The 27886-nt window shown below is 48.5% G+C and overlaps 1 protein-coding gene across 1 annotated transcript; it reads left to right on the forward strand.

Moving 5' to 3' along the window:
• Window positions 1–23: 23 nt before the first annotated feature.
• Window positions 24–27872, forward strand: MYO1H (myosin IH). Its single transcript, XM_009996846.1, has 32 exons — window positions 24–38; window positions 8683–8841; window positions 9359–9474; window positions 10258–10456; window positions 11054–11134; window positions 11560–11739; window positions 12399–12497; window positions 12906–13019; window positions 13341–13412; window positions 14130–14249; window positions 14596–14663; window positions 14985–15090; window positions 15616–15696; window positions 16367–16458; window positions 17823–17917; window positions 18145–18191; window positions 18381–18461; window positions 18930–19035; window positions 19650–19767; window positions 19980–20093; window positions 20818–20894; window positions 21359–21427; window positions 21987–22071; window positions 22379–22538; window positions 22672–22755; window positions 23184–23277; window positions 23942–23997; window positions 24469–24604; window positions 25149–25216; window positions 25526–25623; window positions 26620–26719; window positions 27801–27872. Exons 1-32 carry the CDS (start codon window positions 24–26, stop codon window positions 27870–27872), a joined length of 3162 nt encoding a protein of 1053 aa, XP_009995148.1.
• The last annotated feature ends 14 nt before the right edge of the window (window positions 27873–27886 follow it).

A 27886-nucleotide genomic window follows, 5' to 3' on the forward strand; every position in this document is an offset into this window, starting at 1 on the left:
CTAGGCTCCCTTTTTGTAGCAACATGGAAGGAGTGGGGGTAAGTACAGAGCTCTTTGTAAGGTTTTGTGTTAATGTGTGCTTTAAAATGAGAATTTCTGGCTAAGTAGGGAGAGAGTCCTGGGGGGCAGGTGCCTGATTGCTGGTGTGTCAACAATTTGTCTTCCTTCTCGAAGGAAGAGAGGTAGAATGGTTTCTGGGGTGTTTTGGAGAGAATGTTGTGACCAAAGAAGGAGGAAAGGAGCTGACTTTCACCTGCTTGGAGAGGGATGTTTTTCCATTCAGTGGAAAGGGAGTTTGGAACATGCCCAGTAGAACACCTGGGGATGTGTATGTGGCTGCTGGAGGAGCCTTGAGCCTGGTGTAAAAAAATAAAGTAGAATAATTGCCCTTTAGTGACCCTGATGGGTGGGTCTTGCTGCACACAGAGTGCTGGAGACCCCATCACCACCTCTTTTGCTTGCTATGGAGTAAAAGGAACTTGGGTGATTTAAGGGGGATCACTGGGCTTCTTCCCTTTCCTCTTTCCTTGTTCCCCACTCCATTGGGGCTGCCTTTCCAGGCTCTGTTGAAGTATTTACTCTTGCCAGTAAATTTGCAACTGGATAATGAGTCTGTGCTGGCAGCCTCTGGGGATGCACCCTCTGAGTTCCTCCCACCTGCCTGCAAAGCTGCACTCTCAGCACCTGGTGCCAGGCCAAGCCTGACCAGCAGCCCCAGAGCAAGGGCAGGTTTTAAAGCAACGGGAACACTTGAGTGACCTTTGCTGTAACTCATGAGAATTAGACCTGGCACTGCAGCCTCTGCCAGTTGCTGCTTTGTAGCTGTTATCAAAGCAGCCCCTGTTTTTTGAGGGGCTCTGCTACAGGGATAAAGACTGACTTCTGGTATGAGAGCTTGAGTTGTAATCTTGGGTTGGGCTGCAATTCATTGCCCTGGGTGTTGTTCATCTTGTCTGCTTTCAGTTTTAACACGGACTTGTCACTTCCCTTGAGAGCAGTGACCACACAGGCCAAAGCTTCTCTGTGCTTTCTGATGGCCAAAGGATTTTATCATCAGGGCTTGTGTTGGAACACTTCTCTGGGAGCTGTGGTACCAATAAGTGTTTTATCTGTGGCCTTACTGTGTCCAGAAGGGTGTGTTTGGGTACAATTTTCCTCTAGTTCTCTCTCTGACTGTCTTGAAGATGTAAAACGTGTGTGTTCACCTCTGTTTCAATAAAGCTTAGCACTGTAGGGAGGGGTCATGCAGAGGGGCTTTGTTGTGGGTTTTTGTTGTCTATCTGGAATTTTGGCATAATAATGAAGAGTTGTGATTGAACACTTTGGTTTTCATGAAGTGTGAAACTTTGGTTTCCTAGATTTTGGAGCAAAATCAAGCTCTGGCTGATGCAGAAAGCATCTGAGCAAGGCATCTCTTTCTGTTCATCTGCAAGACTTTTGAATACGTCAACTTACTGGTGCTTGATGCTCCCCCTTTAATATATGGATGGTCACATAGTACAGGACTGCCCTTCCCTTTCCTACAAGTTGAATAAATCTTCTTTCTTTCTAGAAGCTCTAACTCTGAATGTTGTCTTTCCAGCTGAAAGTCCTGTGCTCTTAGCTCATGGATACATGTGATGCAGCTTATCAGCAATTTATGCTTTCCCATAAGGTGTCCTGCTTGGCAATTAATACAGATTCAGGAGTCACTAGGGAGCTGCCTCTGCTCCAGCAGCAGTAAATCCAAGCATGTCAGTGCTGAATTAAACTCTGGCATTTATATCTAAAGAGCAACGACTGAGAGGGAGAACAGTTCAGTGTGTTCTGGCCTGGCAGCATTTGTAGCTTGATTTTATAGTCTTAAACTTCTGAACGAGGCACAACTGCTGTCCTTGCTTGTCAGGCCACTGTGTCTGGGGTGCAGGGATGAGTGTGGGTGTCAGGCAGCAGCTCTGCTGGGGGCAAACCAAGCTAGAAAAGCAGGAGGACCCTTTCTAGCAGTTGCCACCATTCTGTCAATTATAAGGCTAAAAAGAAGTGGTTTACACTTCAGGTCAGGTGCCTGAATGCATCAGTGCCTGCTGACAGCTCCCTGTGACTCGGGAGCACTGGTGCAAACTGGAATCCCGGAGGTGAACTGGGAATTTTGGGGCAAGAAGGGCTGTTTATACTAACCTGGCCCCGAGGAGCAGGACCGCTGGCACCAGCCTAAAATTTGAGCTGCTCATATTAACCTGACAGGCAATTGTTTTTATTCAAGCCGACGTGCTGAATGGGACTCTCTTTAACGATATTCTTTACCTGTCTGATTGTGTTAAAGTGGGGAGAGGGGGAAGTTGAGGGGAGAGGGGGGTGGCAGGTGGGACCCTCCATGGGCACCGGTTTCGTGGCTCTCCCGGCGCAGCCGAGGGGAGACCCCGCCTGACAAGAAAGAGTTGCTAAGAACAAATCTCTATTGTTCCCCGTCATCTTTAAATGAGTGTCAAAGTAGGCAGGGGGGCTTTGACCGTTAACCGCACAATTTAGCCTGCCCGTTGTGTCCGGCAGCACCACCCCCCCCCTCCCAGCTCCTGGGATGAGAAAAGGCGGCCTCAGCCCCTTATAAATGGGCCAACTCTTCTCCTTTGTGTGCAGACTGCCCAGTGTGAAATCCGCAGTGACGTTAAATGTTTTCTAATGAATAATTACTGAAAGGAAATGGAGGAATATATGTGTAATGGATTGTAGCGCGTTAAAATGTTTTATTTTGGGCACAAAAATGTTGTCCTTCACCAGCGCCGCGATTGTTTCAGGAAGCCTTTTGTGGGGGTTGGATTCTCAATGGATTATCTGTGAGTGCTCGCATTTCCAATAGAAATCAAAAGGGCCCTTTGGCAAACTAATGTTTTTCAAAATGGCAGCCATGAAGCCCATTTAGTATTTAAAGTTTGGGTTTTAAAGAAATGTTTGAACTCTGGAGATTTTCTCACTTTTTTTTTCTTTCTTTTGATTTATGAAAGTGAAGTGGTTCACCTCGACCTCTCCTCTGTTGAGAAAGACAGACAGTCACCCTTTAACAAGTCTATAGCAGACTATGCCCTGGAGACAGACAAGAGGCCTCAAGAACTGTTGGCGTTTCCCTAGGCTCTTGATTAACCTTGAAACCCTCTTATTCTGTATTCTTTTGAAAAGAAATTAGGTTACAATGTGTAAATTTTTCTGCACTGTAATTGTATTTATGAATTCTCTTGCCTTGCAAAGTGCCTGTGGTACAGCAAGATGGCCCGAGTTCCTCCTTAAAGACCCAAAACATCACTTTTCTGCAGAGCTGCTGCTGTGTCTCCTAACCCAGTCGCTGTGTTGCAGTTTCACTCTAAGTGTGGAGGAGTTTTCCAGAGACAAGGGGGCCAGTCTGACTGAAAACATCTAAAAATGGTCTTGTCTCTCTGTTGCCTTTGCTCCAATTGAACAACTAACTTGGCCACTTGAGAAGATCTGGTCAGATTTAATCTGATTGATGCATGGCCCTGGTTTATCTGAAAATTACCCCCAAACAGATTAATTCTTACAAGCCACACTGAAGATTTTACAGTAGGTGGAAAGTATTTCCCTGCCACCCTGGGCTCACTGCTCTTCTTGGGTGGTGACATATTGCTCCAAAGTCCTACTGCCAAGCATAGAGCTCTTCCATGGTCTGGATTCTCTTTGGGGATGAGGGGATGGGGTCCTGCTCCTCCTGGAGCAGCAGTGGTGTGGACAGCTGCCTGCAGCCCCTTCCAGCAGCTCTACAGTCTTGACCTTGAGGTTCCTGCCAGAGTTGAGGGAAGAGACATGATTGTTGGGACCTGTCTGTGCTCTCCTGCCAAGCAGGCTCTTGCAGAACGTTGTTCTTGATGGCTTTGGATGCTCAAGTGCTCTCACTGCCCTTTTGGGCAACTCCTTTCAAGAGCCTCATGTGGAGCAGAGCCCAAGGGCTTTCCCTGGTGTGTTCCTGCAGTGCTGCTGGCTGGTTTTCAGGGCTCTTAATGAGCAAATTCCTGCAGCACACACGGGGTGCAGGGCTGGGTCAGGGGGCGCTGCCTCTGGCAGAAAACCGGTATTTCCAAAACAAGAGCCCTGACGTTTCTAAAGGGATCTGCATTAGCAGCCTTGCTCCAAGCCCATCTGTCCTGAGTGAGCCTGAGACTCCTCTCGTGTCTGCTTTAAATCTCCAGTCTGTTTAAAATCAGATATCTCTGGAGCTCTCTGCTCCCTGCCTTGGCCACAAGTTTTATTTGCTTACACCTCAGGGGTGTCTCAACAGAAGAACAGGCAAAAAGGCCATAAATGTTTGGGGTGGCTGCAGGTTCCCTGGGTTGCTGGAGACAGAGCTGAGCAAAGAGACTGAACTGTGCTTTAGGATCCCTGTGCCCAGCCTTAGAGAAGGTTCTGGGCTTTGGAGAGGGTGGGAAGGGGAAGCTTTTATGCAGAGATTATAACCCAGATGTGCTCTTTTTTGGTAACCATTATCTTTACCAAACATTGATTCAGTTGGGAAACAGGTGGTTCTAAATAAACTGTCTGTAAATCAGGTGTTTCTGCTCCTCTATAGGGGTAGAAATAATTGATATTTTAATTGTAACTTTTGAGTGTTCTTCATAACCAGTATTTATTTGCTGAGGATAAGTCAGAAATGCCTTTGCCCAAATCAGCTTCCTGGATGGCACTATCTGCCTGTTTTCCTCAATGAGATTGAGCCATGAAGTAAGAATCTTACCTGCTTGGTGCTGCTGAAAGACCAGGCAAAGGCACGTTGTGGTGCTTCCACCTCTGTATGCCCTGGTCTTGCTTTAGGAGAACACCTTCATTATTCACCAAGGCTGGACTTGGGTGGGAAGCTTCTTTACAGGATTGAAAGCATCATCTGGGGGCTGTTTGTGCTGCGGGGGGATCAGCAGCTCCCCAAAATGGGGGGGGCTTGTTCTGTTGGCAACTGTTGATGCAGAGAAACAATCATGGGAAAACACTTGCTGATGTGTTTGGGAGCCAGGGGCGGGGGAGAAGAGCTGGCATGGGACTGGCAGCCGGCAGAGACCAACCTGGAAAGTAGCTTTGCTGGGGAGAAACTCCCTGTTCCGTGTGAAAAGGGGGACAAACCGTGGCAACCCCAACCCGCGCGTGAAAGCGGGTTTTGCAGTGACCTCTAGTGGGGATCCCCCCGGCAGCCGCGGGGAGGGGGCGGTGGAGTTTTGAGCTTGGGTTTGCTCAAATTACCCATCAGAAAGGTCCGAGTCCGTCGCTTGGTCTTCAGACTCAGGACTGAGACCTTCAGTAAGATCTTAAAATTCCCCCCCCCAGCAGCGCTGCGGGCACAAACCTCAGCGCAGGCGGGTGCCGGCAGCGTTTGGATAATTCATTAAAGGAGGAGGATGTGTGAGCATCCCTGCCCAAGGAGGCAGGCAGCAAACAGCCCGACACATGATACTTGGTGTCAACGGGCCTTCACTTCAGCCCTGGTGACTCTTCGTGGAAGGAGGAGCTGCCGGGAGGTCGCACAGAGCTGGGGATGAAGCTAAAGCAGGAGGGGGTTGTGTGTGAAATAAAAACACTTCTGAATCTGTAGGGTGGTGGCAAGGAAACCCAGCATCTCTGGCAGGCTGGGATGGTTTGGAGGTGAGTGGAGGATCCCTGGGAAGATGAATTGTCTTGCTGGGAATTTGCTTTATGGTGAATCCAACACATCTGGTGGCTTGCATGGTATTTTGTTATAGAGAAGGGTGCTGGTCTGACTGGGTGGGTAAAGAGCTGCTTGAAAGGTAACCTGGGCAGATGGTGCCCACCTGAGGCTCTCAGCCTCTGTCTGTATTTGCATGTGTATTGTGGTTGGTTTGGGTTTTTCTAGTGCTGTCAGAAATAGTGGTATTGAAACTGATCCTTCTCTGTACATTCATCTCCTCTATCCTATGGTGTTAAACCAAAGAAACAGCAGCAATTAACTTTGGAGCCTGATGAAAAAATGAAGCTCTGAGCCCTTGGCAAAGATAAGTAATAATTTTACAAAGTTTTGGTTTTGTTTTTCTTTAAAAGAAAAGTTGCTTTCTAACTGTTCCTTGCCAAGCTTTGTTTGTTTTGTTACAAACTTTGTCAAAGAAACTGATCTGTTGCTCCTGACCTGATTTTGGCCCTTCTTCAAGAGCTGCACATCTCACCACTTTGTGTCGTGATCCACAGCAGCTCCTTGTAGTTTCAACAGTGATAGACAAATCCCTGTGGGAAAGAAAAAGCCCTCATTGTAGCCAGGGAGAGATTTTCTGATGGAGCTTGCATCTCAGTGGGCAAGAAAGAGATCTCCTGACTCCTAAGTGATGAGGAAAGGAAAAGAATCCTTTAAAAAGAGCAGCTTCTTGCTGGGGTAATGTTCCCTGGTGAGTCTGGGGGGGGTATCTCTTACTGATGGTGATGCCAGGGATGCACCAAACTTCTAGTAAACTTCCAGAAACAGGGCAGGGGACAGAGCAGTGAATGGCCCTGCAGGGATAAAGTACCTGCCCTCAGCAATAACAAAATACTGAGAGAATCTGAGCCCAAAGTAGCCCAGAAAAGAGTCTGGGATTTTTGTCTGACAGTGAAAAGTGTCATTTACCAATTAACATGTGAGTGAGAGAATTAGGTTAAGGAAACCTGATCAGGTGGCAGGGCACTGTGCTTTCAGGCTTATTCCTTTGTGCTTCTTAGCTTGGACAGAAGGCAAAAGTTTTTCATCCAGCTTGTCCTGAGTGCTTGCTCAGGAGGACAACCCAGCTGAAGTAGTTTATACTCTGTCTTCTAGAACAATGACAAACTAACTTGGTCAGACAGCCACTATGGTGACCAAACTGGAGTGGAAAAAATTAGTATCAGCTGGTTTGGGGGGAAAAATAAGGGGCAACAGTTCACATTGTGATAGGGTTGGAGTTCTGTCCTGCCTTTGGTCAATCTCAATTTAAAGTTTTTGCTTTAAATTATCTGTTTGCCCTGGTCCAGGGTATGTGTAGAACAAGGTGGGTTTCAGGATGGTTTTTAAAATTAATTCTGTGTGTGTGTCTTGAAAGTGAAGCTGCTCATATATTCTCTTTTAGTAATTCTTAAAAAAACCCCACCTGTTTTACCCTGGGAAAAAATCCAAGTGATTTCTTACTCAGACTGTCAGAAACTACTTGAAATAACTGACAACTGAAAGAAAACAACAGTTGAGAAAGGAAGGAGGCTTCATATGCCATAAGCCACAGGCAGCTGGAGGCAGTGGGTATAAAAGGCAGAAAAGTAATTACTTGATGTGAAGTTATTGCAGGTATGATGAATTTATTTTTAAACTATGATGGGGTTTAAATTGTGTGCTCTCAGCACATCTTTGTCTCTGGAGTGCTGTGGTGATGTGACTGCTGAATATGAACCTCAGAGCTCAGATCACTCAGTGAGACAGAGATGGGTGTCAAGAACAGGCTGTACTAAAAATGAGCCTGATGTTAGAATTCCTGGAGAAGAGCTGACTCTTCTGAGATTCCCTCAGCCATAGAGAATATCCTGCAGCTGGGTCCATTGCTCTTCATTTTAGTGAGACCCTGCTTCTAAAGCCACCAAACCTCAGTGTCCAAAGTGTCCTTTTCTTCTGCCAGTGCTATGCAGGCTGGTCCCAAAAGCCTTCCTCCAGAGCCAGGGTTTGCCAAGGCTTGGCAGCAACACCTCCCATTGGGCCTATTTACAATTTGCAAACCTGCTGCTTAAAAAATAAAAATAGAAAAAAATATGATGTGGCCCTGCATAAAGAGACCATCACTGTCCTTGAAATGCTTGTTCAACAACTTACACACAACTGCACAATCCTCTTGAGCAGTAGAGCAGCAAATTGTAAAATCCCCAACGTTGGGAAGGGCAGTGTGAGAACAGTGAGTGCTGGGCTTGTGTGCACAGCCCTGGGCCCAGGAGCTGCTGTGTCTCCAGCTTGTGGCTGCTCAGCCACTTTCTCTCCCCAAGCTTGCAAAGCCCAGGCAGAGGTGGTGTGTGTGCTAGGAAGGGTTTAACTGTTTCTCCAAATCACTGTTGGGTTGATCTTGTCAGCCTGGTGGCCTCATCACTCCCTGCTCAGGTGTCTCACTGGCATGTGGAGATACCTGCTGCCTGGGTCTGGAAGCTGGTCGCTGGTCGTGGTCTGGTCACGGGAGGCATGAGGAATAAAGAAGCAAACATGTGCAAACTACTACTGTAGGATTCATCTTTTTTTCCCTAAAAGTTGAGCCAAATACAGCCTTTTCTGGAGAATCTATATTTTTGCAGTTGCAAAACTGTATGAAGCAGTTGCAGGCAGCCTTAGGAGCAAACAGTTTGCCTGGTGTCTTCCACTGTTAACTTCACACTCTGTGCTTGCAACTGCTTGGTCTAGGCTGAGCTGATGGAGTGTCCCAGACTGTAACTGCATCTCTGGGGTGAGGTCTGTCTCAAACCACTGCTCCACGAGTGAGGGCTGCCTGGAAACCTGGCTATCACTCTCTGGAATGAGTCTCAGATGTTCTGACTGTATAAAGAATTCGGATGCAAGCTCACGTGGTATGAAATTCCCATCTTTGGGAAGGTGCTTATGTCAGTTTGGGTAACAACATTTTGTCATTATCTGTGCAAAGTTGATTTGGCCCCAGGTTATGGGGAAGAGCTTAGGGTCCCTGTCTGCCCTCTCCTAAATCTGTTTTGTGCAACTTTGAGTTGCAGAAGGAAGAAGTGGAAGATAACACTGATGCAAACATGGAAGGGGCTCTGATAGCCCGGGACAGAGTTGGGGTGCAGGACTTTGTGCTTCTGGACTCCTACACCAGTGAGAATGCTTTCATGAACAACCTGCGCAAGAGGTACCAGGAGAACCTCATCTATGTAAGTGTGGGTCGTGGGGCTCCTGTAGCCTAGAGCAGGTGAAGTGTCTCTGAGTGTGGCATGTGTATATATATGAATGTTGTCCATCTGGATGGGATGCAAACTAAACCTGCAGGGGCAGGAGGCCCAACCAATACATGGAAAACTCTCCTAGCTTTGGTTTCACTCTGCTCTGAGACAATAACCTTGTTAGATGTTAATAGTACTCAGCAGAGAGATCACCCAGCAGTGACCACTTCAGCTAATGAAATTAATAGCCTGGGGCTGCTCAGAGCTGCCTTACCAAGATCCCAACAACCTGCAGCAGAGAGCATTTCACTGTCCTGTTCCCTTTCTGCCTTGGGAGGCAAGGCAGTGCTGAGCCCGTGCCTGGCTTGTGGGAGAGGTGCTGAGCACTTCATGGTGCTGAATAAGATAACTTCACAGCCGTGTTGTTCTGGCACAATGTCCTGATGCCCTTGGTCCCTCTGGGAGCTGTGAGGGTTTCCCACTCATGTGCATTCTTTCCTCCCTGCAGACATACATTGGAACTCTTCTTGTGTCTGTCAACCCTTACAAGGAGCTGGATATCTACACCCTGACACAGATGCGCCTTTATCGGGGGGTAAACTTTTTTGAACTGCCACCACATCTGTAAGTAGAACCCTTGGGATTTCAGTTCCTATCAAAACCTCAGATTTTCTCTGCACTGCTGTGTATCAGCAACAAGGATGTGTGTCCACAGCCACTAGGTCTGGTGAATGCTGGTATTCACAGCTGCCTGTAGGTAAGGATGTGTTTGTCTTCCGAATGACTGTGAGAATACAAGGGGAACAAAAGGACCATAGAAGTGATATAGGGAAGAGTTATCTGGAAGATAATTGTCCAAACTGGTGCTCGGTGTGACCTCCTTACTACATGTGGTCTAGCCAGACCACTGCCTGGCTATCTGTGTACAAGTCAACACCAGGAGGTGTTGGGTCATTTGCTGAATAGGTTTTTTTTGTGGTTTGTTTGTTTGTTTGTTCCTTAAGTGTTGTATTGGGGAAGGCTCCACTATTGGTTGTCTTTGTATCTGTCTCTACCAGCAGAAGTGAAGATCTGCCCTTTACTGGCAGCTAAACTGGCTCCTCTGCTTTGGAAGAGGGAGTCCCTGTTGTGCATGAACTGTATTCCCCAGGAATACAGGCAGGCTGTACAAATCCTATGGTGACAGGGGGGAAATAACAGGCCCTGCCCATCTCTCAGATACAGACTGAGTTTCTACTGTGAGACCTTGAGTCAGACCCAGGTTTTGGGATGTGCTTTCTCATAGTGTACAATGCTGGTCATGTTAGACAAGGAGTTAGCAGTTCTGAAAAGCCTTTGATTCTCTGCCTCCTGCTGCCGTTCCTAACGGACCCTTCTCCTCTGAATGTCTCTTGTGGTCCTGCTCAGATATGCCATAGCTGACAATGCCTACAGGGTGATGTGCAGTGAGTACAACAACCACTTCATCCTCATCTCGGGGGAGAGTGGGGCTGGGAAGACAGAAGCCTCCAAGAAGATCTTGCAGTACTACGCAGTCACCTGCCCAACCACAGAGCAGCTGCAGATCGTCCGCGACCGGCTGCTGCTTTCCAACCCTGTGCTGGAGGTAAAACTGAACAGAGGCACGAAGGGCAGAAGAGCTGCTGTTGATGGCCACAACTCCAGCAGGCTTTGATGCCAGTCTGCACACCTGCACCCAGGAATGGCCTCCTGGTTTACATGGTTTTGTGCCTGCATACATAACATCAGTGATATATGTTATAATAGTGCTCCTTGGCAGTACAGCCTCTGAGAGAGTGGTTGGGATTTCATATCACTTCATCATCAGAAATTTGCACTTGGGTTTTATACTGGAGGAGAGCTGAAGCCTGGGAGTACAAGAGAACTGTGCAGCATACAGCAGTTCCTCCTGGTTGCAGTTATAGGTCAAACAAGAAAGGGGGATAATATTTCTAGTTGAATTCCACATTAAAGGTGAGGAAATGCATTGTTAGTTTAGAATCACAGAATCATTTAAGTTACAAAAGACCTTTAAAATCGAGTCCAGCTGTAGATCTAACACTGCCAAGTTTGTATTTCTTTAATCTCACTACACTCAGCAGCAGGGCTCAGCTGATGCAGCAATTTCTGGAGCTTTGCCCTACCAAGGGTGTCAGGTTCTCAGTGAGATGAGAAGTGACTTAATCTGTCTGTTCTTCCACAGGCTTTTGGAAATGCAAAAACTCTGCGTAATGACAACTCCAGCAGATTTGGGAAATACATGGATATCCAATTTGATTTTAAGGTGAGAACAAACTTAATGAACCATTATTAAACTGAGCTGTGTCAGTGAACTTCTTGGACACTTACCAGGCAGCACAGGATTTATGAAGACTCACAGTGCAGACTTTTGACCCTGTTTTTGCAGGCTTTGCATTTTGTGAGTAAAGTGACTAGTTATACACCCTGAAAGCTTCCTGTGTTACTGGCAATGCTGGGGAAAGTTACTATAAAATGGTTGTAAACTAGGAGTTGCACTAGGAAGAAAGCAAACTCTTTAGGTAGAGCTTGCACTGGTGTTGGATGCCTGGTCTCAAACACAAGAAGGCAGGTGAGCAACAGCAGAAACCTGTCCTGACACTGCTCCTTGTTCCTGGGTGTGGAGGAGCAGCCCTCACAGTGATGATATGTGTATCAGTGGTGTTGATCTGACTGTTTTTTTTCTGCCAGGGAGCTCCAGTGGGAGGGCACATCCTCAGTTACCTCATTGAGAAATCCCGAGTTGTCCATCAAAACCACGGAGAAAGGAATTTCCATATTTTCTACCAGTTATTGGAGGGTGGAGAGAAGGATCTTCTTTGCTGGCTGGGGCTGGAGCGCAATCCCCAGAAGTATGGGTATCTCATCCAGGTGGGTGGGATCTGGGCCCTCTCCCTGTGTCCTGCATCTCCAGGGGTTGTCAAGGCAGCTTCTCACATGCCAAGTGCAGAGCTGAGCTGCTGCCAGACCCGCTGTGTCACGTTACAGGGACACTGGCAGGCAGGCTGGTTGCACAGATACCTGCTGTGGGGTTATGGGACACTGTTCTATCCTGGGTGCTTTTGTAGCAGGAACTGTCCCACTGGGGTGGCCTAAGGATGCATGTGATAAGTGGCTCATAAGGGGTAATGTCTCATATTTAACCAGGTGATATTGTGGGCACAGAAACAAGCTTTTGGGCAGCATGACCCAGTGACAGCAAGGCCACCAGGAGTTTTAAAAAGTGACTTTCACCAGGCCTCATTAATTGGGTGCCCCCATGTTCTTGTGTGTGGGGAACAGCTTGCTGCTCCTGGGGGAGCTTCAACAGTAGGAAGGGAGTTTCTTGGGATTTATCGACCTGCTCTTAAGTGCCACCCACAGGTATGATTATGCAGGGCACAGCTCACTCTGTGGTAGTTCCAGGCTACATCTGTACAGGCTGAGGGGAGTGGAAATGAAAGTAGTGTGCCCAGTAGTGTGCTCTGTGGCTGAAAGTAAAATTGCTTTGCCAATTAATTGTACTAATTAGTCTTTCTTTCACTCCACAGGGTCGATGTGCCAAAGTGTTTTCTATTAATGACAAGAACGACTGGAAAATTGTCCGCAAAGCTTTTTCTATCATTGACTTCACTGAAAAAGATACAGAGGTATGAATGTTGGATACCATGTCCCATGGCAGGGCACTTGGATCCAGATGATCTTGAAGGTCCCTTCCAGCCCAAACCATTGTAGGATTCTGTGATAACAGGGACTGAGCCTATCAAGGGGAACTTAAGGAAGGTGGCAGTGCTGCCCTTGCTTGAAAGTGATGGCAGCAGTCCTGCTTGGAAGAGGTGTTAAGAATGGAATTGGACACATGTTGGGGGGGAAGGGGTGAAGAGCTCTATCCCTAGGCACAGTGTGATAGACTCTGGTGGCAGCACATCTTGGGGGGGGTTGTCTGACTTGCCTCTTTCAGCCCTGCTAATATTCTATTTATTACTGTGTGTAGGAAAGACTACACACCCAGTTTTCTCTGGGTGCCTGTTTTCTAACAGGGCATCTCTTGTTGTTAGCATCTCTTTGGAATTGTTGCCAGTGTGCTACACCTGGGGAACATCCAGTTTGAAGAGGACAGCAATGGCCACGCCATCATCCGCGACGGCACGCAGATCAAGTGGATCTCTAAGGTACCTCTTCTGAGGTGGTGCCACTATTACATGTGAAGAAAGCCTTAACCTGGCTGTGCTTTTCTCTTGAGGACAAAAACATCCATTCCCAAACATAGAAGGATTGCTACAGAAACACTCAGCTCCGGTTATAAACCATCTTGAATGGCAGGGCTTGTCTTCTGTAGCTCATCTCTCTGAAACTCCCTCAGTTTTGTTTCTCAAAGAGGAGTTCAGCTGGGAAAGGAATGGGGGCTTATGCTCCACTGATCACACCAAACTGCTTGTTTAAACAGTCCCCTGCTGGCCATGCTCTGAGTGCAGGTGTTTCTTCCCCTGCAGCTGCTGGGTGTGCACTTGTCCATCCTGCAGGAAGCCCTCACCAATCGGAAGATCGAAGCCCGGTCTGAGGAGGTATGGAGCAGTCCTGTGGGACCCAGGCAGCTGGGAGCTGTCCCACCTAGTGGTGGTGACAGATGAGGTGCTCTGTTCTTAGCAGTGTGGCAGTAAAACCAGATCACAGAGTCCCAGACTGGTTTGGGTTGGAGGGACCTTAAAGATCACCCAGTCCCAACTGCCCTGCCATGGGATGCTTCTCACTAGACCAGGCTGCTCCAAGCTGCATCCAGCCTGGCCTGGAACACTTCCAGGGATGTGATCACTCTGATTGTCTCTCCTCCTCCATATCACCTTCCTCTTCTAGCCTGAGATGTTAAACTAGAACATATTCCCAATATTGGAGTTTTACTGCTGAGCAAGGCAGTAACTGCAAAAAAAGGTAGAAACAGGGGCTTGGAGGCAGCCCGAGTTTGGGCCAAACAATTCCCTTTTGCTCAGCCCAGGAGTGCTTCCTGGGAAACTGGCTGCATAAACAGAGGAAAGCACTGGTTAAAATGGCTCTTTGGGAATTTTGTACCAAGTTTAATGAAAAGAAGCCAGAATATTTTCCCCACTTGTCTAAATCTGTCCTCTGCACAATGCAGTGTCCCATCCTGCTGGCTTGTGGCTACACCAGACTGGAGGCAAATCAAGTACTTGGGGCTGGGCTGTAAGGCAACATGGCTGGTTCTCCATGCCACGTGAGAGAGCTGTCTTTGCAGAAGATCATCTTTGGCATGTCTGTATTTTTAGGTCCTAAGCCCCCTGAACGTGGACCTGGCGTTCTATGCACGGGATGCAGTAGCCAAGGCCATTTATGGGCGAATGTTCACTTGGCTGGTCAACAAAATCAATGGCTCTCTGGCCAACCAGGTTGGTTTCTTGTCTGGTGTCCTCCTAGACACTGAGTGCTCTGAACAGGCTGAGCAGAGTTTCTCTGGTGAGGCCCTACAGGATGCTCCACCAAATATCTTGGATGCTTGATAATTGATGTAGGGGCATCCCCCAGCCTGGGCTGGAGAGCTGCTCAGCTGGGTGGGGAAGGTGCAATGCTACAGAGTTTGAGTAATTCATTACCTGCCTTTAAGTGGCTACTCTGACACATGACACAAAGCTCTCAAAGAAAAAGGTTTAAACCCAGGAGAAGGAAACAATAGGAAATGTGCAGGGAAGAAGCATCAGCTGCAGCAGCAATGACAGAGCAGTGGTGTCTTTACAGGATTCCACCCGGAAAACAGTGATTGGCCTGCTGGATATCTATGGTTTTGAAGTGCTGGACACAAACAGGTAACAGCTGCTCCTGAGGCTTGGGATGATCTATTCTCATGCTGGTGGGAGCATGTCCCAAAGTCCTACTTGGCTTCTTGTGTGTACTCTTATCCCAGCAAGGCAAGCTGCAGCTGACTGCCAAACCTGAGTGTGGTGGGTCAGCTGAACCCCTGGCGAAAGCTCCAGCTTGGACTTCCAGTGCAGCAGTGTGGGAGGAGTGTGTGGGTTTGGTCTGTAGAGAAGTGGGCTGGCTGGCAGGAAAAGGGCAGGTGGTGGTGGGAGAAGTAAAACTGTCCCTGAAATATGTAAAAAACTAATGCTTATGTAACCACTCTGAAGCTTTGAGCAGTTCTGCATTAATTACTGCAATGAGAAGCTCCAGCAGCTGCTGATTGAGATGACCTTGAAAGCAGAGCAGGAGGAATATGAACTGGAAGGAATAGAGGTAACTCCTTACATCACTCCCTTTTGTCTCTGAACTGCTATCACAGGGGGTGTTGTTGACCATCAGTGAAGAAGGCTCCCTGCTCTTTTCTTTCTCCAGCTTGCATTGCTCACGTGGCTCAAGTATAAGACAGCCATGGGTCTCATTCTGTAACCCTTCTGCAGTGTAATTTAGCCTAGGCTTAGCTTACATGACTTAAGAAGGGAGCAGGACCTTCCCCAAAACTCAAGAAGGTCAGCAAGGATATTGTCCCTCTAGAAATGAGGAGCTTCAACAATGTAGACACTGGAAGATGGAGGCTGTTAATGTAGGGAACAAGAGGATGGTCTGGGCTGCTGAAAGCAGGAAGATTGGTGTGGGGTGTTGGATCCCTGGGCTGTCACTCCCTCCCCAGCAGCTCAGTTGGTCCTGGTTTACCACTCTGATCTTTAGTGGAATTGGAGCCTGGCTCCTAAAAACTTAAAAATGGAAAAGAAAAAATCTTCCTCTAAAATAATTCTTTTTTTTTTTTTTTCCCTCTTCCAGTGGGAACCAATTCCATACTTCAACAACAAGATCATCTGTGACTTGGTTGAGCAGAAGCACAAAGGAATCATCTCCATTCTGGTAGGAACAGAGTTTGTGCTACTTAAATTAAAATACCTCCCTGTGTCCTCTCTGTGGTCCATAATCATAATGTTTCCCCTAATTATGTGAGACACTTGCATTATTCAGAGTGTAAACAAACAGACCTTGTAAGCAAAGACCCAGAAGATTAAGGCAGAGGTTCTGTTTGCTTGAGAGCTGTGGGTTTTAAAGGGAATGTGCTGCTTGCACAGCAACTCTGGGTGCTCAGGAGGCAGATCCAGGCTTTTCCCTCCACTGTTCACCTGGAGACACTGAGGCACAGCAGAAAGGCTCCTGCAGTGCCCCCACTGCCTGTAGGATGGGACCCAAGGTTTGTCCAGACTTGAGAGTCCTGCAAGTCCTCCTGGTTTTGGTGCCTAACAATGTCATCTTTCTCACTGGTTTTGTCTAAATGAGCTACAAATAATAAAGGATGGGGTGGAGATTTGCCAAACCTGGAAGACAGAGGTAGACATTTTATTTAACATGATGTATCTTGACAATTCTACTTAAAGCAGATGAACAAAGGTCTGAATTTAACTAGGAAACTGCTTGTATAAAATAGAACTCATCTCAAATGGTAACCAAGCTCTGTGGTTTTGCAACAAAAGTTGTACTAAAGGGAATAGTCTGTTCAAAACCATGTTTGATTCTGTGCCTGCTGTTCCAGGATGAGGAATGCTTAAGACCTGGTGAGGCCACTGATTTGAGCTTCTTGGAAAAGCTGGAAGAGAAAGTAGGAGATCATCCCCACTTCGTGACGTACGCACTTATGCTCCATGTCCTGCTGCAGAGGAAACTCTTCCCATCTCTTCCCTGTAGCAGAGTATTGGGGAGGGAACAATTTCTGCTTAGAGCCAAAGAAATTCAACCAGCTTCTCCACTGTCTAATGTTGCAGTGTGCTGTGCTGGTGGAATGTGGCCTGGGGTGCTGGGGATGTGTGTGTGTGTGGGGGATTCCTGTCTCTTCACTAGTGTGATGCTGATCTTTGAAGCATCCCATGGCCCAGTTAGGGACTAAAGGTTGAATAGCTTTGGCCCATGAAAGTTAGATGGCTTTGGCTAGGCAGAGGCACTGCAAAGAGGAGCCTGATGCCCCAGGCTGTGAGGGGTACATAAATGTTAAAGCCCATCTTAAGATGTGTGAGCTTTGAGTAGGAAGAGGCAAGAAACACGCTCAGAGCTCCCAGATGAGTGGTGTTTGGGTTAATACTCAGTTTGTAGCGTTTTTAGATTCGGTTTTGGTGGCAGATGAATGTGTTGGCTCTGGGCTGCTCTGGCAGCTCCCAGCAGGAGCCCACCCAGAGGCTTTGACAAGTCAGCAGTTCCCAGCCACGCTGCTCAGTTGTCACCATTTCTACATCTCTGAAGTTCGTCGCAGCCAAGTGGAAAATTTGTAGCCAACTTCCTTGTCACCACCACGTGCCTTAATGCTGTTCTGCCTGATTTAAAGCTTTAAATAGAAGTGCTAGAGCTGCTTAAATGGGATCTGTACTCAGTGATACTCCTGGAAGGGAATTTTGATGTATTAATGTGCTGTTGTGACACACAACTCTGCTGTTAGTGACTGCTTACAAAGCTGAAACTTAAACTGCTAAATTGCCCTTTTTTTTCCCCTTTTTTTTCTCTTCCCTCTAGGAACCCTTTTTTTTTTTCTAAAATTTTTGTTCTATACTTCAAAACTTTGATTCCTGCTCTATGTTTGTGTTCCTGTTCTGGGGCAAAATGCATAAAAAAAATTCATCCCCACGGTTTTAATTTTGAAACTGGGGAAGCTGGTGACCACCTTCTCATGTAGGCAACGAGAATGTATTTAAATGAATGTTCTGGGGAGAAATCTTCACACCCCTGGGAAGGGTGGGTGTTGCCAAATGACACAATGGGCAGGGATTCTGAGGAGTTTTTAGTAACTGGTTTCCATCCTGCAGCCCTGAATTTTGCTGCGAGCTGTTCAGAATGACCAGGGAGTTGATGATTTGATGATGGGCCGTAACTGTAACAGTCAGGACAGGCATGAAATAGACTCCCAGCTCTCCTACAGCTGCTTTTGGTGCTGGTGGCTTTCTGCAAGCTGAGGAAAGCTGTTTACTGCTCTTTGTCCTGGTGTTTCTTGCCTCCCCCCGCAGCCGCAAGCTGGCAGACCAGAGGACACGGAAATCCATTGACTGGGTGGATTTCCGGCTGCTCCACTACGCGGGAGAAGTCACCTACTGTGCTGTTGGTGAGTGGCAGCCAAGTGCCAGCCTGGAACTTGCCTTGGTTTTTAAGCCAACATGGTAGATGATAACTTGACATCAAGAGGAATTATAAATTCTCTGTCCTCTGAAGTTACTGTTGCTGGGAAGTTTTGAACAGGGATGCAATGAGATGTTGAGGATGCCTGGACTCAGCTGAGCAGTGAAGCCTCCAAAAGGATTAAATCTTCCCCCCCCTTTTTTTTTTCTTTAGGATTTTTGGAGAAGAATAATGACCTACTGTACAGAAACCTGAAAGAGGTACAAACAGAAAACGGATGCTGTTCTCTAAAGTTGCCTTGTTTGAAGTAGAAATAAGATGTATTTAATCTCTGTAGCAAACCAGAACCCAAGTTCCTCCCTAGCAGTGCTCAGGTGCCTGCATGTGCCTCCTCCCAGCAGAGCAGCAAGGCTGCTGAGGGTGGCAGCTTTTCACTGCTCCCCTTCCAGGTGCTGTGCAACTCCAAAAACAACATCATCAGAGACTGCTTCTTGCTGCCAGAGCTTGACAACAGGAGGAGACCAGAGACTGTGAGTTTCATCTTGAGTCTTAGCTGAACATAAACACAACTCCCCAAGTCTTGATTGAACCCTGATCTGCTCCTTAGTCCTGGACTCAGGGCTTCTCAGCTGGTGTCACATCCCTGCAAGCTCCCTGCGAGCTGAGCAGTGACATTGCTGAGCCAGCAGCTGACAAAGTGACATCCCTTAATGTTGTTATCACTGCATCCTTCTGAAAGGAGCCCTGTGCCCTCATCCAAGTGCAGTTAGTTTCTGCAGGGCTGCCTTGCATGTCCAGCTGCAGGGCTCAGATGTTCCAGCTGAGCACTCAGTCCTGGTGACTGATGGTTGGTTGGCTCTGCCTCAGAACCTCTGTGGGGCTGATGCCTGTGTCAGCCTCACACTGACAGCTTTGAGGTGGGAGCAGGGAACGAGGTGGTTTCAGTCACTGCAGTGATGAGCTCCACAGCTAGTAATGTTCTCTCAATGTCATCTTAGGTTGCAACCCAGTTCAAAAACAGCCTGACGAGCCTGATAGAAATCCTGATGTCCAAGGAGCCCTCTTATGTCCGCTGTATTAAACCAAATGAGAACAAGGAGCCTGGTAAGACAGTGGGCTGATGGCAGAGTTGAGATACTGGGGAAGAGAAAGCTCATGGGGGACTTCACAATGGGCTTCCAATACCTGAAAGGGGACAGGAAAGCTGGGGAGGGACTTTTTTCAAGAGCTTTTAGTGAGACAACAAGAGGTAATGGATAAGAATTGGAGGAGGGGAGACTGAAGTTAGACATTAGGAAGAAATTCCTTAGTGTGATGGTGGTGAGACACTGGAAAAGGCAGCCTAGGGAGGTTTTGGAAACCCCATCCCTGGAAGTGTTCAAGAGCAGGTTGGATGGGGCTTGGATCAGCCTGGGCTGGCAGGGGTTGAATCTAGATGATCTTTAAGGTCCCTTCCAAACCAAACCTTTCTGTGAAGTGAGGGAGACTTCAGCTGGTAGCTAGATACAGCACAAAAATATATTTTTATATATGTAAATAGATTATATAGTTATCTATTTATTTAGATAAAATAGGTGTTTCTATGTAGATAGATTATTATATACATATTTCTTCGCTAAGCAGCAAAACCATCACCTGGGGGAACTGTGGATTTGATTCCCTTCTTGAGGGAGCTCCCACAGGCAGCGTTCAGCAGTGCAGGTGTGTTCTCCCTGCAGGGAAGTTTGATGACTACCTGATCCGGCACCAGGTGAAGTACCTGGGGCTGATGGAGCACCTGCGGGTGCGACGCGCCGGCTTCGCCTACCGCCGCAAGTACGAGCTCTTCCTGCAGCGGTGAGTGGGCTGCTTGCCCAGCCACACCTGCCCTCAGCAGGGCTGGGTAAGTGTCCCAGCCATGGGAGATGTGGAGGTGCTTGGCAGACAGGTGTGTTTTAATCAGCTTTGGCATCTTCTGCCTTGGAGCAGTAGGAATTGGGGGTTGGGGGGTTTCAGGAAGGGGTTCCTCAAACCTTGTCGTGTGTGTTGATGTCTTGCTGATCTCTCAGGTACAAGTGCCTGTGTCCAGCTACCTGGCCACACTGGCATGGGCCAGCAGCTGAGGGTGTGGAGAGGCTCATCAAGCACATTGGTTACAAACCTGAAGAGTACAAATTAGGAAGGTAAATGTCCTTTCTCTGGCTGTGATCCCAGCAGCACGGTGCCTGCTATGTCTGACCCTTTGTCCTATCTGTCACTGCAGCCACCCTGTGGCCTTTCCTGATGAGTTGCAAGATGTAGTGGTGTGAACAGGTCCTTTTAGCTTGGCTGTTGCTTGACCATGTGAACTGGGCTGACCTACCTGGGTCTGCAAGCCTGATGGCTTCCAATTAGTGACTTCTTTAAAACAGGCCAAAGGAATGTCACCTCAGAGGAATACAGTGCACAGGAGCAAGGAGACAGATAAAAAGCCCAGATGCATAAATTTTGCCTTATCTTGCCATTTCCAGCTTGAATCCAGCTGAGTTGCTTCCATCTCTAGGCCAGGGGAGAGGGGCTGCCCTCTTCAGCTCCAGGTGCCCCTGTGTGCTTGGGCAGCTCTAGGCAACTTGACTGTTCTAGGCTTGGGTTCTTTTCCCAGCTGCCTTTTGCAGCCACTCCTGAACCACAACCTTGTCCTCCCTGCTGGAAACCAGGCATGGGAACCTGGGACCTTGTGCAGTAACTGGTGTTTTGCTTCCTCCCTTCTCCCTGTACCCTTCAGGATGTGCCAGCTAATCAGAAGGGGGGAGGTCAGGGAAGGAGATGTAACTTGTCAGCATTGCAGCCAGCTGGGGGACTGAGCCTGGTTAGGGCAGCTGAAATGATGGCTCACTGTGAATAACCTGTTTGTGGTCTCTTTTGCAGAACCAAAATATTCATTCGGTTCCCGAAGACCCTGTTTGCCACTGAGGATGCCTTTGAGTTCAGGAAGCACCTGCTGAGTATGGTTCCAGTCCCCTCTATCTGTGTGTAGACTAAGCCCCAGAGCCTGGGGGAGCTGTGCTCCTGGGCTCCATCCAGCTGAGACCCCTGATCCAAGGAAAACTTAGTCATCTTTTTCCAGAGAAATCCCTGGTTATATTGTTTGAGTTCAGAGCTCCTCAGGTCTGCTGGTCACTGCTGGTCCATGCTTGGGTGCACTAAGCATCCTTGTCCTGGGGCTGTGGCCATCATCCTGCTGTCACCTGTTTGTGCCTGCTGGATAAATGCAGGGGCTGCCTAAGGGCACAGTTACCCACACAGCTACTTGTGGTCCTGCTGGTGTTTTGGGACCTTTGCTCCTTGGTGATGGTGCAGACCCTCCTGTGCCTTGGCAGGTGGGGTCTGGTCCCTGGGGCACAGCTCACAAAAGCTCTGCTCCTGGAGATACAAGCTGTGTCTCTGCTCTTCTTTTTTTTTCTGCCAGTTTCAAGACTACAGGCCAAATACAAAGGATTCCTTGGGAAGAGAGAGTACTTGAAGAAGAGGGAAGCAGGTAGGGCTCTGGAATGGAGGGTTCCCTTCTCAGGGCTAAGCTTTCCAGCGGTTGCTGCAGCTTTGGGAGGTCAGGAATCCGCGCTGGCAGCTTCCTGTGAGTGCGGGGTGAGATGCAGGTGCCAGTTGCACGAAGAGCATTCACAGAGGTCCCTTTGGTCCCATTTAGCTCCTCCCAGCACCTGGTGTCACCCAGGCACAGCTCGGTGCAGCGGCAGCACCCTCTGCTGTGCGTGTGGGGATGTCCCGGGGGATCCCACCTCAGCCGCCGGGAAACAACCCCTCTCAGCCAGGGCCAGGCTGCCGGGCAGTGCTCAGGCTCCTGGGGCAGGAGCTGCAGGTTCTGTGCAGCCCAGCACTGCTCCCCGGGCAGCTCTGCACCCCAGGTACTGCCGGACAAGTTGTTACGGAAAAGAAAATGCTCTGAACTCCTTACTCTAAGGATCAGCTGATGGGAAGAGCTGCAAAAGAGCCTGTTGAGACCCCTGCTGTGTGAATGTAATGGGTGGTTTGGCTCAGGGTCCCTGATGCCAACCCCAGGGTCTGACTGATTCTTGCAGCAATCAAGCTGGAGTCCTGTTGGCGGGGAGAGCTGGCTCAGAGGGCAGCCAAGAGGAGGACGTGGGCAGTCCAGAAAATCAGGAAGTAACTATCCCTGTGTGGTGTCATGGGGAGGGTTGTGGGTGGTGGGTGACAGCCTGGTGATGGTCTCTGGACAATGAGTCCAGAGACTGACAGCTGAGTGAGTCAAAACCATCTCCTTCACATCCATTTCTAAGCTATAATTAGCAGGGCATTATAAAAGTTCAGACTTCCATTGCTGGGATGCAGGTGACAGTACCTGAGTCAGTGCTGCTGATCTGTGAGCCTGTCACGTGCCTTCTGTGACCTGCCTTTCATCTCCACCAGTTTCTGAAGGTAACATGTGAGTTGTGTTGGGGATGTTCTGTAGGTTCATAAATGGCTTCATCAACCGGAAGAAGCCCCTTTGCCCCGAGAACACGGAGTTTGTGAGGCTGGTGCAGTACAAATACTTGATGAAGCTCAGAGACCACGTTCCAAAAAACGTCTTGGACAAGAGCTGGCTCCAACCTCCTTCCATCCTGGAAGAGGTGAGATTTGCTGCAGGCTTGCAGCTCGAATGAGTTGTGACTAGATGTTAAGACCAACTTGTCCCAGGCAAGGCACTGCCAGGGCTGCAGCAGGAGCAGTTTGCACAACTTCACTACTTCTTCTTTGCTGTAGACATCAGAGATGCTGCAGAAAATCTGCATTAGGAACCTAGTAAGGAAATACTGCCGAGGAGTCACTGCTGAGAGGAAAGTGCAGGTAAATGATGTGTGGAATGTAAGTGTGGGAGTTGAGCCTGTGCTTGTGTGGTACCTGCTGTCTGTGAACTGCCTGAAACAGCCACTGCTCCTTCTGCTTAGCACACGTTCCCCAGCCTGGAGCTGGTGGTGTTCAGTGACACTTGCAATGTCCAGTGTCCTACAGAATGGGGGGCTTAAACTCATGGCAGTAAAACTGCACCTCTTTATGGATCTCTCCTAATGATAAATGATCCACAGGGCTGGTTAGTCCCTGCTACCCCTTTGTTTGGTGTAAAGCAACAACCTCAGGATGTTGACAGAAACACAGCATGAAGTCAGGTGGATGTTGCATGAGTAAAAGGATGATGTGCAGTGCCTGTGTTCCAACTGCTGATAGTGCTGATGGAGAAACTCCAAGAGGGTAAAGGCTGTTTCTCCTCAAAACAGTTAGAGCAAAAAGTGGTAGCAAGTGCTGTGTTCAGAGGGAAGAAGGAGGGTTACCTGCAGAGCCTCAACCAGCCTTTCATGGACACCCGGCTAAGTGAGTACAACACCAACCCCTGAAGGACTTGGCCACGTGCTCCTTGCTCAGGGAAATTCTGTTTGACAGAACAGAGGCAGTTTCTAAGAGAAACTCCCACAGGACAGAGGCAGCACCACTGGCTGTGTTCAGGCCCTACTATTTGAGCTCCCTTCCTCTGTCATCCCTAGTGATGCTACACAGGTTCATTTGCTGGGCTTTGGTCTCAACCTGAGGGTACCTGGAATCCCTCTTGGGATGACCTTAAGCCCAAGCAAAATTCCTGGTAGGCTGGGATGGATTGGGACCCTCCTTGCTGTGCTGGGTGGAGCAGGGAGGCTGAGCAGGGATGTTGCTGTGCAGCATCACCAGCTGCAGGGATCCAGTCCCGAGGACTGGAGCTGCTGGGAAGGGGAGATGTGAATCTTGGGAATCCACATGGTCAGTGTTAAGCACCTAAAAGGTAGAAGAAAGACCTGTGCAGTAGCAGAGGGAGGGATCTGGGAGACTGGGAAAGGTGTGGTAGCAGTGCTGGGAAATGTGCATCCTCAGTTTAGAGGGGCGGGCACCAAGGGGACAAGGACTAAGGGCGTGAAGACAATTAATGCAGCTCTCTGGTGTTCTGCTGTGGGAGTGGTGGCTTCTGTCACCTGCACTCAGCTTGTTTTCCTGTTTTGCTCCTCAGAAGAGAATGATATAAACCCTAAAGTACTGCAGCTGATCCAGGGTGAGAAGATCAAGGTAAGGGAAGGGCAGCTGGAGCTGGGCAGCCCTTGCACCAGCTGTGCTGGAGTCCTGGAGCTGGCAGGTCCCACAGGATGGGTGATCCATGGCACTGGAGGCTGCCTTACAGCCATGCCAACATGGCAGGGCAGTGGAGGGAACACCTCCTTTTAAATTGGAGACAGGTCTTAAAATGCACCTAGATAAAAATTCTTCATGGCTCCTTTTTATTAAAAGCTTTAAAAAGCTTCACCAACCCTCCCTGGGCTGAAATGGGCAGGAAAGGTATGTGCCCTGCTCTCCCCGTGGTTAAGGCAAAGATGAACCATCTCCAGGCATGATGGTGCCACCCAAATTGCCAAGGATGACCCAGCTGAGGATCAGCAGAGGTTGGCAGCAGCTGCTGTGAGCTGGGACCTGCAGCTCCCGGGTCGGGGCTGCCTCCCCCTGCGGCCGGGAGAGACGCTGATCCCTCCTTCCTGCTTTCAGTATGTGACCCCCGTGATAAAATATGACAGAAACGGCTTCAAAGCACGAGAGAGGCTGCTTGTTCTGACCCAGTCCTCGGCCTATGTGGTGGAAATGGCCAAGATCAAGCAGAAAATAGACTATGCCACTCTGAGAGGTAATGGGTGGTCAGTGTGGGGCTGCCCCTTCTGCCCGTGTCTCAGGGGCTGGAGGAGGGAGCTTTGGAAACTTGGGCTTTCAGAGATATTTGAAGCAATTATCTACTTGGGAACATTTTTTCCTGGGGGATAGACAAGGGGTCTGTGTTTCTGTGTGCAGTTCTCAAAGTACAAATTAGGTGTAAGAGGTCACTGTTCTTTGAAATACTCCCATGCAGGAGAGTATTGCTGCTGAAACAGAGGGGAGGGGGAAAGAACCCCTTTCCTACCTCCTTTTGTAGGTATTTGTAATGCTGTCGTTGTCTGGGCTAAAGCCTGGGGGTAGGATACAGATTTTCTCCCTCCTCCCTTACCAAAACAAAGATAGGATGGAAAGGCATGGAGCAAACAACTAATCCATAGTGTTCAAATAACCACTGTTGGAAATGTGTTAGACCAGAGTAGGACAGAGAGAGACCAACAGAACATGCTTGGGAAGGTGATGGTGGGGTGGGGGAACTGCCTTTGGCAGTTTTCCCTCTAATTCTTGGCTTTATTTTTAAGGCATTTCCACCAGTAACCTGAGGGATGGGATTGTGGTCATTCATGTTCCTGAGGACAACAAACAGAAGGTAGGAAGTTGTGAAGTGGCTCCTGTGAGCTTATGGTTAGAAACAAGCTGACACTTGTGACATTTTCCTTTGGAACACTGGGATTACAGCTACTGATGTTTGCTGATTATGTGACCATCACATTCATGCTGTCTGCCATCAAAACTTTCACTTTCATTTTTGTAGAGTTGAAGTCACCCTAAATCCTAAATAGCCCCTGGAAAGGTGTTCAACAAACTCAGCTTGTGACCCCTGTTTGCCAGGGTGGGGCTGCCATGGCTGGGATGATCCAGGAGACTTCATGTCCCTTTTTTTGGTGTGTGTTTCCAGGGAGATGTGATACTTCAGTGTGAGCACATCTTTGAGACAGTCACCAAGCTCTGCATGTTGGCCAATAAGCAGCACCTGGTGAAAGTCGTGCAGGGAAGGTAAGGAAGGGGGTGAATGGGGGTGCTGTGCAGGCTGCATTGATGGAACAACCTACTTCAAAAACTTTCAGGGCCAGACTTCCTAGGCCAGAGCTATGGTGGTGGCCCCATCAGGCAGTGCCCTGAGCTGATGAGGTCCATAGCAGGAGCATGGTTATTTTCATGGCTTCTGTTCCCAGGCACCGGGACAATGAGAGGGGATGCACGGGAATCAGAAAAGATATTTGAAGTCATTACAACCTCTTTCCCACACTAACAAAAGCTTTTTTCCACATTGGATGTGGTTGCACCTTGTTGGGCGTGCTGCTCTGCTCTGAGACCTGCCTGTGACCCCTCTGCCTAAAACCCAACCTTGTTACAAACCTCTAAATTGACTTTTCTTTAAAAATACATTTTCAGGCTTCTGCTGTGACCTGGGTGTGAGGTAGTGGGCTTAGTGGTTTCATGCCAGATCTCATTAGCAGCAGCTCTGAGAAAAGCCTGCTGGGCTGAGCCTGTAGGTCACTTCAGGATAGATGTTCCTCTCCCTAAATGATTGGGAAGGGCTTGAAATGTGATTGCTGAGCACAGGAACCTTCCAGCCGTGTCACCAAGCCCGTGGCAGGTGGATGCAGTCTGTCTCTCAAATCTCTACATAAATTGGAACTGGCACCATGAAACCTGCACTTCTGCTCCAGCTTTTCTCTCTGGCCTTTTGCATTTCAATTGTAATTAGATTCTGTGTGTTCAGTGGTTTTCTCCAGGTCAGATCTGCTTATCTTCTAGTGCTTAATTGCACCAGGAAAATTCAAATGCCCGGACCAGGCAGGCATGTTCCATTCATCAGACCCTTCTGGGTTGTGCAGTATAATGCAATTGCTGAGGAAATTTACCTAAGCTGGAGGGCTCTAATCTTCTAATCTAACAAGATTTACCAAGGGAACAGAAATGAAGGGGGCTTAGAGTAAAGCCTCTTGAGAGGAAACATCTGATGAGGAATTCTGTCTGTGTTTGCAGCCTCCAGTTTCGGATTGGCTCTGGGAAGGAAGGGACGATGGTGTTTGCTGTTGGGCAGGAGCCTCAGGTCTTCAGAGCCAAAAACGGACAACTAACAGTGGTAAGACCTCATGGGGGCACTGGGGACATGACCTGTGCTTTCTCCCTTGGTGCTCAGCCCCTGTGGAAAGCACAGCTAAGCTCTAGCACAGGCCTTTTGTGTGAGTTCAGGACTTGATTCCCCTTCCAGAGCAGAGAGGTGCAGGAGGCCACGATCAGTCAGTGTCTGCTACAGCAGGTAGAGCTAAACCTCCCTGCACAGCTCAGGGCTCCCAGGCAGCACGTGGTGAGTGTGGCTGGAAGAACACAGAGGATATGGGTCTCTGCTGCTGCCCTGGAGAGCTTGGTGTGGTGGGCACTGGCAGCTCCAGGCTGAGCCACATGCTGTGGTGCAGCCCCTGGGCACTGGTCAGCTTGGTCAGTTGTCCTTGCAGCCTGGAGGGGAAGGGACCAGTCTGAACATGCCAATTGTGAAACAGAAACAACACAACCCCTTCTCCCACAGCCAGGACTCAAAACATTGGTACCTGATTTAATTCTCTGCCCTTTTCTCATCCCAGGTGTCAACCTAGGCAAAGTCTTGATGAGAAACAGTTCCTGGTCACAGGAAGGAACCTGCAGGATCAACCAGCCCTCACGCCTCCCCTGGAATCTTTGATGCCATAGGGCTGCTGTGATTTGAGTTTGCATCTTTTAGGCTCCTTTTTTAATAGCTTGAAACTATTCAACTATAGCTAAATAAGTTCATTATCTTGCTGTAACATTTCAGTGAGCACAGATGCTCGTTACACTGTGACAGGGAGATGTTACAGCCCAAAGTTGCACTTCCACTCATCAAATGTCCTTCTCTGTGCACTTGGGAAGAGCTGAGAGCTCTGACCAGTCAGGAAGGACTGAGATAGAAGCAAAATGGCTTCTCTAGCTGCACTTGGAGTGTCAGCTCACCAGGAGAACTGCACCACGTGCAGCTCAATGAAGGTAACTCTGGTCTGAAAACACCTTCAAAACCAGCAAAACCACTGGGGAGAAACAGTGAAATGTAGCTGGTGTTTTTGTTGGTGGATCTGCATATGAAGCTGCTCATGTGGAACCTCAGTAAGCTGCTTTCTTGTCCACTCTGACAGGGGGATCTTTCTTTTTAGAGTAACACTGTCCTGGTCCTCCCCACGTACCAGCTGTGCAAAACCTTAGATGACCAAACTGTCTCCTGCTAGAGAGGGATATGATG

Source organism: Chaetura pelagica, unplaced genomic scaffold (genome assembly GCF_000747805.2).
Source record: "Chaetura pelagica isolate M959 unplaced genomic scaffold, ChaPel_1.0 scaffold294, whole genome shotgun sequence".
Lineage (NCBI taxonomy): Eukaryota > Metazoa > Chordata > Aves > Apodiformes > Apodidae > Chaetura > Chaetura pelagica.